A 13,258-nucleotide genomic window follows, 5' to 3' on the forward strand; every position below is an offset into this window, starting at 1 on the left:
TTAATTGTTGGTAAGGCAGGTGCCAGGTTGAGATTCATTGGGAGAGTCCTTAGAAAATGTAGTCCATCAACAAAGGAGGTGGCTTACAAAGCACTCGTTTGACCTATACTTGAGTATTGCTCATCAGTGTGGAATCCGTACCAGGTCAGGTTGACAGAGGAGATAGAGAAGATCCAAAGAAGAGCCGCGCGTTTCATCACAGGGTTATTTGGTAAACGTGATAGCGTTACGTAGATGTTTAGCAAACTCAAGTGGCAGACTCTGCAGGAGAGGCGCTCTACATCGCGGTGTAGCTTGCTGTCCAGGTTTCGTGAGGGTGCGTTTCTGGATGAGGTATCAAATATATTGCTTCCCCCTACTTATACCTCCCGAGGAGATCACGAATGTAAAATTAGAGAGATTCGAGCTCGCACAGAGGCTTTCCAGCAGTCATTCGTCCCAAGAACCATGCGCAACTGGAATGGGAGGTAATGACAGTGGCACGTAAAGTGCCCTCCGCCACACACTGTTGGGTGGCTTGCAGAGTATAAATGTAGATGTAGACTTTATATCTTCGACCTTGTGCTGCTGACCAGACACTGCTTTCACAACTGACCATATGGTTTTAATTTTATCCTGTGAATTAACTATTCTATTTGCGTGCCACTTACTCCTTGCCTTCCTAATGACATTTTAAGCACCTTGCAGTACTGTTTGTTATGGCTACTGTAGCTTGATTGTGACTACTTCTAACATTTTGATATAATTCCTGCTTTATTCCACATGATATCCTTATCTCACTAGTCAGCCAGCCAGGTTGCCTTTTATTGCTAGTACCCAATTTAGAACGTTCTAATGGAAAGCAACTCTGAAAGAGCCTGAGAAATGTGTCAAGGAAAATATTATATTTGTCATCTATGTCGTCGGCACTATAAACATCCTGCCACTCCTGTTCCTTGACAAGGTTTAAAACCTTTCTATTGCCGTTGGATTAGCTTTCCTACACAGTTTGTAATTATACATGACATTTGTTTGAGTACAAAAGCCTTTTAGTGTTAAAATTTGTGCATCATGGTCTGAAAGGTCATTTCTATCTAGTAATGAAGAATGAATTAAAAAAAAGTCTACTGCTGTGCTGCTGTTTCCTTCCGCCCTAATCTGATAAAACGCAGTCTGCATCGGATCATGTGAGTTTAGGAGATCTACGAACATCCTTTTTCTTTCACAGTCATATACAAAATTGATATTGAAGTCACCACATATAACTAATTTTTGGTACTTCCTATAAAGTGAACTAAGAACTGTCTCTAGCTTGGGCTTAAGTGCTCTAAAGTCAGAGTTACATGACCCATAAACAACAACAATTAGAAGTTTAGTTTCACTAAGTTCAACTACCTCTACACAACATTCAAATATCTGTTCAGTGCAGTGCTGTGATATGCTTATGGACTCAAATGGAATACTGTTTTTTACGTTCATGGCCACTCCCCCACTCCGCAAGGAACTCCTTGAAAAACAGTCAGCTAATCTGTTTCCTGGTAGATGAAGCCTCTGAATTGTCAAATTATTTAAATGGTGCTCCGATATACCAGTAATGTCAGAATCAGCATCTATAAGCAGTTCACTAACTTTATCTCTAATGCCTCTTATATTTTTATGAAATACGCTAATTCGTTCTCTACTTGGAAACCTGACATCCTCTGAAGATAATTTCTTAGTTCGAGGGACTTTCTTTGAGCAGGTATACCTATCAGCTGACTTCAGTCTAAAAAAGGTGCAGCTCCAACACCAACTTCTACAGGAATTTTTCCATGAGCCATCCCACCACCACCCACTACACTATCCCTATAAGCTTTGCCAGGCTCCCCTTCCCATACCTATTGAGGTGCAGGTCATGCCTAGTGAAATCCGACCTACTGATAGACCCAACTGCCACCACTGAAATGTGACCCATGCCCTCTGCCATCAGCGCCCTCTCCAGCCCATGTTAACGTGTCTAACAGCTGCATCTACATCTACATCTACATCCACATCCATACTCCGCAAGCCACCTGACGGTGTGTGGCGGAGGGTACCTTGAGTACCTCTATCGGTTCTCCCTTCTATTCCAGTCTCGTATTGTTCGTGGAAAGAAGGATTGTCGGTATGCCTCTGTGTGGGCTGTAATCTCTCTGATTTTATCCTCATGGTCTCTTCGCGAGATATACGTAGGAGGGAGCAATATACTGCTTGACTCTTCAGTGAAGGTATGTTCTCGAAACTTTGATAAAAGACCGTACCGAGCTACTGAGCGTCTCTCCTGCAGAGTCTTCCACTGGAGTTTATCTATCATCTCCGTAACGCTTTCGCGATTACTAAATGATCCTGTAACGAAGCGCGCTGCTCTCCGTTGGATCTTCTCTATATCTTCTATCAACCCTATCTGGTACGGATCCCACACTGCTGAGCAGTATTCAAGCAGTGGGCGAACAAGCGTACTGTAACCTACTTCCTTTGTTTTCAGATTGCATTTCTTTAGGATTCTTCCAATGAATCTCAGTCTGGCATCTGCTTTACCGACGATCAACATTACCGTATTTACTCGAATCTAAGCCGCACTTTTTTTTCGGTTTTCGTAATCCAAAAAACCACCTGCGGCTTAGAATCGAGTGCAAAGCAAGCGGAAGTTATGAAAAATGTTCGTACGTGCCGCCACAACTAACTTCTGCCGTCGAATATATGTAGCGTTAAACGCAGGCATGCTTTGTAGGCACAAAGATAAATACTGGCGCCAAAACCTCTGCGTCAGTAAATAAATTTTTTTAAAAAAAGTGGAAGACGAGCTTTTTTTCTCCGCCGCGAGTTTCGACCACTGCATTTGCATACATTATCCAACGAAGTAAATACAAATTCCGTATTGTTCATCTTCGAATGTAGCACAATTTCAGTGTACTACGAAAATCTGACTGGCAAAACTGTTTGGAATGTTTGTCAATATGGCCAACTCTACGTTCTGAATTTTTTCCTATCTGTGAGAAGAGATGGTTGCTAATAGGAACCTGATGAAATTTGAATCACATACAGTATTCTCTTCACCATAAGAATAATACGAATATAAACATTTTGCCATGTATTCTTTCGTGTTTGCTGCTATCTCATTTAAATCCTGTCTGCCCAATAAACTACGAAACTAGAGTGAGACAACAGCAAACGCGGAAGAATATACATATCGTGTCATGTTTATATTCGTATTATTCTTATGCCTAATAGTGATACTGTCAGAAATAAAGCACGGCAAGTGACTAGATTTTTAAATCTAAGATGACTCTAATTTCTGTGCAGAATTTGATGTAATAAAGAAGCGGCCGCAAAGATTTTCAAACGGAGAAAAATTTTCGCCTTACTCTCGTTCAGAACATGTTCTATCATACGCAGTCTATTATTTGATTCTTGTTGATCATTATCAAAGAAAGCAGCAGTGTAAGTAACAACAAATAGCAGTCTCTTGCCACTGTTTCGCTAATGAGACGATTCCTCTCTTTTTTTTAATTGTAGGCGGCGGTAGCGCGCACAAAAGCAAGCCATGCCGCGACCCGCGACAGGCCGTAAACACGCGCTATCAGAATGCAACAAACACTGCATGACACAGTGCAGTAATGCATTTTCAGCTTAAGAGTGACGCAAACACCTATAACAAAGAAAACGGCATTTATCAGATCAAAGAAAAATAAGCAATCGATTCAAACCAGACGAAGCAATTGAAAAAGGAAGGGTATCCGTATAAATACGGACGGAGCGCCTGACGCATAGGAATGGCTACGTGGTAAAGCTTAACTGCTAAGCCTACGACTCGAACCAAACTACTGTAGCTGTATCGTCATTCATTCGACCTAAATTGTGTCTCATATTACAATGGACCAACTTTGTTTCGATTTGGAAGTGCGGCCTAAAACTTTTCTCTCCCCTCGAATTTCGAGTCTCAAATTTCAGGTGCGGCTTAGATTCGGGAAATTTTTTTTTCCTTTATTTCGAGTCTCATTTTTCAGGTGCGGCTTAGATTCGAGTGTGGCTTAGATTCGAGTAAATACGGTATATGATCATTCCATTTTAAATCACTCCTAATGCGTACTCCCAGATAATTTATGGTATTAACTTCTTCCAGTTGCTGACCTGCTATTTTGTAGCTAAATGATAAAGGATCTATCTTTCTGTGTATTCGCAGCATGAAGATGAGGCCTATCGTGACGCTGAAACAGTTGCACGAAATGCACATTAATGCCACCAGTTTGAGTAGCTATCTTTACCAGGTCACCATCTACATCATATTCCCCATCCCTATCAAGACTATTCCCTGCTCCACCCACTATCACTACCTGATCCTCTCTTGTAAAATTCGTACATAACTCCCCTATGCTGTCAGTCACCTGAGCCTACCCTGCACTAGGCTTCACATTGCTGATGACCTGCTACTCACACTCTAACACTTTCTGCAACTGCTGGCCTACACCTCTACCGTGTGAACTACCTAGCAGCAGAACCTTCTTCTTTCTGTTAGACTTGGCAACTGACTTAGGCCTCCTAACTGCTGAGGACTGCTGCATATTTCCTACACCTACAGCTGTCAGAGGCTCCTCTCTATTCAACTCTGACAACTGGTCAGATCTATTCGATATACGCAAAGTATAACTGTCTGAATACCTCCTCCTCCTCCTCCTCCTCCTCCTCGTAGCTGCCTTCCTGCCAACTGCCAGTTCCATTCCCCAGCACCCTTCACCTGCCTCAGCCTATCTAGTTCCTCCTTTGCATATTGTAACTGCATCTGAAGGGCACAAATCTTATGCTCCTGCTCCTCTATCAACTTATTTCTACTACAGATTCTGCATTCCCAGGAGAGGATCTCGCTACAATGCCCACTGACTTCCCCACTGCATTCCCTCCAATGAAAATACTTTGAACAAATCCCACACCATAATGTCACTGACATTTAAGGACAGCAATATGAACCGTCCTCCACCACTGCCAATCCTCTCATTGACCTAGCGGTGAAGATACCACCACAAACTAGGACATTTCAGGAGCTATCCAACCAGAAGTAATAACTATGACAGAACAATTACAGACACTACATATAAATGGGTCCATGATGGCATCACCTGACAGTGCACCACTTGAATCACATGTGCTGATGCTGTGGTATAGGAGAGATGTATATAGGCCACACATCCTGTCTGTAGTGGGTTTTGAAACTTCTGTACTTTCAACTAGAGGGCTGCAAGGGCCCCAGAGTGCTGTGACAACATTGAGTATCAGACTCTGGATTGAACTGTGTACTTACGTGCTGAGGACTTTGTTTTGTAATGTTGGACTTTAATGGAAATCTTTGGACCACATTTTGTGTTATCCTCTTTTGACCAGACCACTCATCTTTTCTTGCATTTGCTTGTACGTATGAACTGTTCTTGTTCAAAGTCAATAAACACTATGCACTGCTATCCCCAGCAAGAAAAATGATGGGTTTGTCAGTTCCATGGCTTTCACTCTTTCTCTGTCTCCAACGTATTGTGCCTTTATTCTGCTTGGAATCCATTATTCACTTGTAATGGTGAAACATTCTGAAACACTCGTATCGAGATGACTCCTGGTACAGGTGTAATTTGAGTGAACTACAAAGATTTATAATTGCTTTTGCATTACCTCTGTTACACCACCACCACCACCACCACCACCACTGCTGCCATTATCATCATTTTATAACAATAATGATAATTACCATATTCGTCATTTCCTGTAGTTAATGACCTGTTGGGAGATGTGTTTATTGATGCTGTTTCAGTAGTTTGCAGGCCATATGTGTTAAGTATTGTTGTAGATTGTAGGTGACTGTGATGATAAGAGAGAGGGAAGAGGGTGATACCGTATTCTGACACTAGCTTACTTTTCTTGAATCACATTTAAGTGAGCAACAAAGCTTAATTGGTTCATTATCTGGATGTCAGAAACTGTGCACCACCCCCTCATTTCCCATTCCTGGCCAAATATTAGTAATTAATTTTTTTTCCATTTCCATCATTTTAAGGCTTCAAAGTGGCAGTTTCCAGAGTCTGTCTGATTGGTCATAGGTTGTCAACTGTCAGTTTTTATCAGGATCAAGGTGGTTAGGTTAGATCAACTCTATCAAGGAAGTTGGAATCTGTTGTAACCTGTATAGGCAGGGTGGATGCCACAACACCTCTATGCTTGGAGAGGAATTACTACATTGTAGCTTTTGCTATTAAAAAGGCACCAAATGTAGATGAGCTACGTAGGTCTTGAAAAGAATGTGGTGAGTACTGTACCCTCTTTCCCCAGTTATTGGAATAACCAGCAAGTTTTATGAATATACGAGATGAAGAGAGAAATTACGTACTTGATATGATTCATGGTGACACTGAAAAGAAAGATTACAAACTCTCTGCGCAGTTTGAAGTAAATTCAGTTAACCATCAGTGGTTGTCAGTGAGCTTATATGTGAAAGACAAACATAAATATTAGAATAAGATACTCTGAACAGCTAAAGCACTGAAGAGTGGAAGCATCTACACTGAAGAGCCAAAGAAACCTACCTAATATCGTGTAGGGTCCCCGTGAGCACACAGGAGTGCTGCAACACAATGTGGCATGGACTTGACAAATGTCTGAAATAGTGCCTGAGGGAATTGTCACCATGAATCCTACAGGGCTGTCCATAAATCCATAAGAGCATGAGGGGGTGGAGATCTCTTCTGAACAGCACATTGCAAGGCATCCCGGATATGCTCAATAATATTCATGTCTGGGGAGTTTGGTGGCCAGTGGAAGTGTTTAAACTCGGAAGAATGTTCCTGGAGCCACTCTGTAGCAAATATGGATGTGTAGGATGTCGCATTGTCCTGCAAGAATTGCCCAAGTCTGTTGCCATGCACAGTGGACATGAATAGATTTCAGGTGGTCAGGCAGGATGCTTACATATGTGTCACCTTTCAGAGTCATATCTAGACACATCAAGGGTCCCATATCACTCCAACAGTACATGCTCCACACCATTACAAAGCCTCCACCAACTTGAACAATCCCCTGCTGACATGCAAGGTCCATGGATTCATGAGGTTGTCTCTGTATCCATACATGTCCATCTGCTCAATACAATTTGAAACGAGACTCGTCTGACCAGGCAACATGTTTCCAGTCATCAACAGTCCACCATTGGTGTTGACTGGCCCAGGCGAGGGGTAAAGCATTGTGTTGTGCAGTTATCAAGGGTACACGAGTGGACCTTCGGCTCTGAAAGCCCATATCATTGTTGTTTCGTTGAATGGTTCGCACCCTGACACTTGTTGATGGTCGAGCATTGAAATCTGCAGCAATTTGCTGCAGGGCTGCACTTTTGTCATGTTGAACAATACTCTTCAGTCGTCATCGGTCTCATTCATGCAGGGTCTTTTTCCGACTGCAGCGATGCGACAGATTTGGTATTTTACCAGATTCCTGATATTCACACTACACTCGTGAAATGGTCATACAGGAAAATCCCCACTTCATCGCTACTTTCGAGATGCTCTTTCCCATCGCTCGTGAGCCTACCATAACACCACGTTCAAACTTACTTAAATCTTGATAACCTGCCATTCTAGGAGCAGTAACCGATCTAACAACTGCACCAGACACTTTTTGTCTTATATAGGTGTTGCTGACTGCAGCGCCGTATTCTGCCTGTTTACGTATCTCTGTATTTGAATATGCATGTTTATAGCAGTTTCTTTGGCACTTCATATAACAGAATCGCCACCCTGCTGGCATAATAACACCAGTAAGCAGTAGTAATAATTCGTAGACAGCTAATGTCCAGCTACATCAGCCCAAAAAAGATTAACTGTAAAGTAACTTTAAGCATAAGATACACCACCTTCTTCTCACTTCAACAAATTATTTTTTTTGGTGTTATAATATATGCCTAAAATTTTGGATAAAGATTTTGCCTACTTTCAGTTTCCAATAAAACTGTTATTTCAGTCACTGTGGTTGAGTGATTCTAGGCGCTTCAGCCCGGAACCACACAGCTGCTACTGTTGCAGGTTCGAATCCTGCCTCGGGCATGGGTGTGTGTGATGCCCTTAGGTTGGTTAGTTCTAAGTCTAGGGGACTTATGACATCAGATGTTAAGTCCTATAGTGCTTAGAGCCATTTTGTTATTTCAGTCCATTGATTCCAAGTTATATTTTGAGTATGATATTTTTTATCTCAGGGTGCCACAAACTCCTTTCTTGGATTAAATAAATCTGTTTCTCACAGTCCACATTTCATGCATGAGGAAGTTAGCAGATTCAACCATGTGTTAAGGGAGTGGGGGAGAGTGGGGTAACTGGTTTGAATTTCACTCATTTTCATCTGAAGGATATATGTTATGTGATGAGATCAGCTGTTTTGTAAATCCTTGCTGCCAGTTTTGTAAAGGCTTCGTCACTACTGCTGGGAGGCAGAGTTGCCACTGTTTTTGCAGTAGGTCGAGTTTGTGAGTTTGTGAAGCGGCTTCTGGTGCAGTAATCCGCTAAGAAAATTTCTCTCTGCCAGTATTACACAGCTACACCTCAGGATCAGGTAACAGGATAAGAGAACGGAGGTTCTACAACACTCCAACAAATTAGTAACAGAGTCACACAAATGAGTTAAAAAGGTGTACTTATCTTTGTGACTTGTTGAATAAGGAAGTCTGCAATATTGCATGTAATATAACACAAAAACACAAAACTTCACAGTACATAGCAGACGGAATTTGCAACTACTGTCTGTTCACTTTTAAGAGTTCACTAGATGATGTTCCCCGTCTAAGTCAGCCCTGGATGATGATCTATAACCAAGTGGGCGAGAGCTGCTCTTCTCTCTTCCGAGTAGGCTTCTGTCCATCTTTGGCGGATTGTACTTGGCCGGCAATTGGACGAGGTGAAGTTGATGTCTTCATCCTCAGCACTGCCCGTGGCGCTGGTGGAACCCATGCAAGCGGCAAGTCTCTATAGCACTGGCACCAGCTCGCATAGTTGCACCTGCGATGCTTTTGCTCTGTCTCTGTCTTGTTCAAACGGCATAGCAGGCTGCATTGTGACCATTCATGTACCTGCAACTGGTTTGAAAAGATTGACCATCCTCTGCCGATGTCGGTCATCGGTGGAATCCATCAGTGTAGGTGCCACTGTGACTGAAACCTGAGTACCTGTGAGTCAAGAATCGTTGCAAAAGCATACCTTGGTGGCCTCACAGGAACAACAATCCCTGAATACTTATGTCTTTTGTAATTTCTTTAGTGGTGTTTTTTTCTGCATTGTACGGGCTCCATAAAAAGAACAAATAGAAAATATCTGTTGTTAAACAGTTAATTTTTATCAGCTGCTGTATTCCGTATTTGTTACCATTATATGCTAGTTTGTTTCTTATTTTATCTTCGTTTCTTTTGCGTGTAATATCCATTGGTTATGGAAGATTTTCTGTGATAAGTTGAGTTCATTACTTCAAAAGTAATTTGCAAGTAGTGTTATTAGTGCCAAGATGTTGATGTTGTTGCAGGTTACATTTTTACAAACAGTGTTGTTGGAATTACCAGAAGATGCAGCAGCTATTGTCGACAAAGAACAGTTACAAGAACTCTTGAGGCAGCTGCCATCTAATACTGCTGCAAACATTGGCAATGTCTCAGTACCACCTGTTGCTGCGAAGGTCAACCAGCATCGCACACCACCAGAAACACCCAGCAAAAGATCAGCCTTACTGAGTAAAGGTGCAGTGATACACTTCTTTTGTAATTGTCACGAAAATTTCAAGAGTTGGGTTCTGCTGGAGGTTTGGGGAATATACAGGGTTATTACAAATGATTGAAGCGATTTCAAAGCTCTACAATAACTTTATTATTTGAGATATTTTCACAATGCTTTGCACACACTTACAAAAACTCAAAAAGTTTTTTTAGGCATTCACAAATGTTTGATATGTGCCCCTTTAGTGATTCGGCAGACATCAAGCCGATAATCAAGTTCCTCCCACATTCGGCGCAGCATGTCCCCATCAATGAGTTCGATAGCATTGTTGATGCGAGCTCGCAGTTCTGGCACGTTTCTTCGTAGAGGAGGTTTAAACACTGAATCTTTCACATAACCCCACAGAAAGAAATTGCATGGGGTTAAGTCGGGAGAGTGTGGAGGCCATGACATGAATTGCTGATCATGATCTCCACCACGACCGACCCATCGGTTTTCCAATCTCCTGTTTAAGAAATGCCGAACATCATGATGGAAGTGCGTTGGAGCACCATCCTGTTGAAAGATGAAGTCAGCGCTGTCGGTCTCCAGTTGTGGCATGAGCCAATTTTCCAGCATGTCCAGATACACGCGTGAAACTTGCCCGCACGCGTTCAACCGTTTCCTCGCTCACTGCAGGCCGACTCGTTGATTTCCCCTTGCAGAGGCATCCAGAAGCTTTAAACTGCGCATACCATCGCCGAATGGAGTTAGCAGTTGGTGGATCTTTGTTGAACTTCGTCCTGAAGTGTCGTTGCACTGTTATGACTGACTGATCTGAGTGCATTTCAAGCACGACATACGCTTTCTCGGCTCCTGTCGCCATTTTGTCTCACTGCGCTCTCGAGCGCTCTGGCGGCAGAAACCTGAAGCTTCAGCCGAACAAAACTTTATGAGTTTGTCTACGTATCTGTAGTGTGTTGTGACCATATGTCAATGAATGGAGCTACAGTGAATTTATGAAATCGCTTCAATCATTTGTAATAGCCCTGTATATGAAAACAATATCACTGTGGTGATGATTCTATTAAGATGCCAACATTTATTGTACTAATGTGTCTCCGCCGCTCGTGGTCTCGCGGTAGCGTTCTCGCTTCCCGAGCACGGGGTCCCGGGTTCGATTCCCGGCGGGGTCAGGGATTTTCACCTGCCTCGAGATGACTGGGTGTTTGTGTTGTCCTCATCATTTCATCATCATCCAGGAAAGTGGCGAAATTGGACTGAGCAAAGATTGGATAATTGTACGGGCGCTGATAACCACGCAGTTGAGCGCCCCACAAACCAAACATCATCATCATCATCATCATGTACTAATGTGCTAAAATAAAATAGTGTAATTGCAAGCAACAGAGAACATCTTGAGTGTCCATAAACAAAAAAGTAAAACAATTACCTATAAAGAAATTTCCTCTGCTTTCTCACTTTGATTGTATATTTAAAATTAGTTCCTTGTTCAGTGGAAAGCTAAATAATGCAATATTTTCAACACATTTAACAAAACCAAGATTATATTAGAAAAAAAATCAAGTAGTGGAAAGTGGTGTGTGTGTGTGTGTGTGTGTGTGTGTGTGTGTGTGTGTGTGTGTGTGTGTGTGTGAGAGAGAGAGAGAGAGAGAGAGAGAGAGAGAGAGAGAGAGAGAGAGAGAACTTCCTGTGAATCAGTTATAAAAGCTTTCCCCTAATATTACCTAGAACAGATGATTTGGTACCCTACCTATTATGAAAAATACTAGACTTGGTGCCAACAGACTTTACTTCTTTGAGGACACTCACACAGAGACAAGTATCAGTGGTCACAATGCAGTATTAGCAACAATGAACATCAAGTTACAGATGGTTGAAAAGTAAGCAGAGAAGTACACATGTTCACTAAAATGGATAATGAGGTGGTTATCTAATTTCTCAGACACAAGTTAGAAGATTCGAAATAATAATCAGTCTTGATATTGATTATTATTTGAAATTATCAGGAAACTGTTTTTTTCCAAAAATTATTAACAAGTTGGAAGCTTTTAATTCAGGCAGTGGACATCAGATATGACTCAAGCTCAAGCTAACAGTTGACTAATGTCTATAAAAATATGTATCTAGCAGAATAATCGCAGACGCCTCACATGTGATATGCAGATAATGTTAGCAAGCTTCATAAAAAAACAAGCGCTGGCTGCACAATGGGTATAAAACAAACCCATAGAGCGGCAAATATTAAATGAAATGTGTTTGGCTGCCAGAAGAGCAGTGTGTGCAAAATATTCTCGAAGGATCTATCTAAAAAATTCAATACATTTTGGTTATATGTTAAGCTTGTCAGTAACATGAAATCAATGTCCAGAACATGGAGACTTTCCTTCAGAAAGGTAAATCATGGAATGTTCCCATCATTTAGTATCTGTACTGCTGCTGAGATAAGTGAATAGTTAGTAATAGCGGTGTTGAGAAGCAGCTAAAATTCCAAAAACTCAGTTAAGATTCCAGGATCTGATGCAATTTTGACCATCTGTACAAAATTTCAAAGTGAATGATCTCCTCTCTCGACCATAATTTACCACAGGACCCTTGAACAGATATGTTCCCCATGATTAGGAAAAAACACAGGTTACTCCAAACTACAAAAGAGGTAGTAGAAATGATCCACATGAATCAGAGTCTAAATCACTCACATCTATTTGTGGCAGGAAACAGTTTTACTGTGCCATTTTTCTAATGGTTACTTTGAGACAGTTCAGAGATTTTTGAAGAAGTAAATTAAAACCAGTCTTGCCTGTCTCAGGAAAGAAGAAAAAATAATCACTATGAAATGATATGTGGAAGAACATGTCTCAGATGAAGGAGATATTTATAACTACCCATAGAAGAAAGAGACTGGCCATTATTTCTTACAATGAGAAACACTCCGCCACAGTAACTAACCATTTAGCTTTGGAGTAGGCACCAAAGTTCTTTAACCCTACCCCCATAGCCCTGTTTTTTTCCTTATGTTGAGAAGAAATGATTCAGTTGAAAGAATGAAGTCTTTTCTTATTGTGAAGGGCTCCTATAGGCATGAGTTGTTAAACCTACTCAACTGCTGAAAGACACTTTTAAAAATGGTCTTAGAATGATTTTGAAGGCTGGAGAGATGCACTGAATGTAGACAAAATTATTTCCAAAAAGTGTGTCCTAGTGTCTTTCATATTCTTAACAATGTGGCAAAAGACATGTTTGAGCTCTTAACTCTGTACACAGACCCCATAGTATTTTCCTAAAATATTAAATGGAGCTTTCTCTTTTTCCTGCTCCCCGCCCACCGCCCCTACCCCACATGATTCACAATTCGCAGAACTGGAGAGAAAAAAATGATTAAAATCTGAGAAATATGAATATCAACAGTGAAGAATAATGTGATTCCTGACAAAGGCCCTCTCAGTTCCTCTTGAGAACATTACTGACAGAATTAAAATGAAGACACATGAGTAATTTCTCTTTCACTTCCACAAATTACACCAATATTTCTAATGGAC

General features: G+C 41.4%; 1 protein-coding gene across 2 annotated transcripts in view; it reads left to right on the forward strand.

The window, feature by feature from the left end:
- Nucleotides 1–13,258, forward strand: part of LOC126183295 (GTPase-activating protein and VPS9 domain-containing protein 1) — a 303,063-nt gene that overhangs the window by 113,049 nt on the left and 176,756 nt on the right. For both annotated transcript variants that reach the window (XM_049925134.1, XM_049925135.1), the window contains exon 9: nt 9,532–9,742. In XM_049925134.1, coding sequence (XP_049781091.1) covers nt 9,532–9,742 — 211 coding nt within the window. The remainder of the gene's footprint in view (nt 1–9,531; nt 9,743–13,258) is intronic.

The sequence above is a fragment of the Schistocerca cancellata genome, chromosome 4, assembly GCF_023864275.1.
Source record: "Schistocerca cancellata isolate TAMUIC-IGC-003103 chromosome 4, iqSchCanc2.1, whole genome shotgun sequence".
Lineage (NCBI taxonomy): Eukaryota > Metazoa > Arthropoda > Insecta > Orthoptera > Acrididae > Schistocerca > Schistocerca cancellata.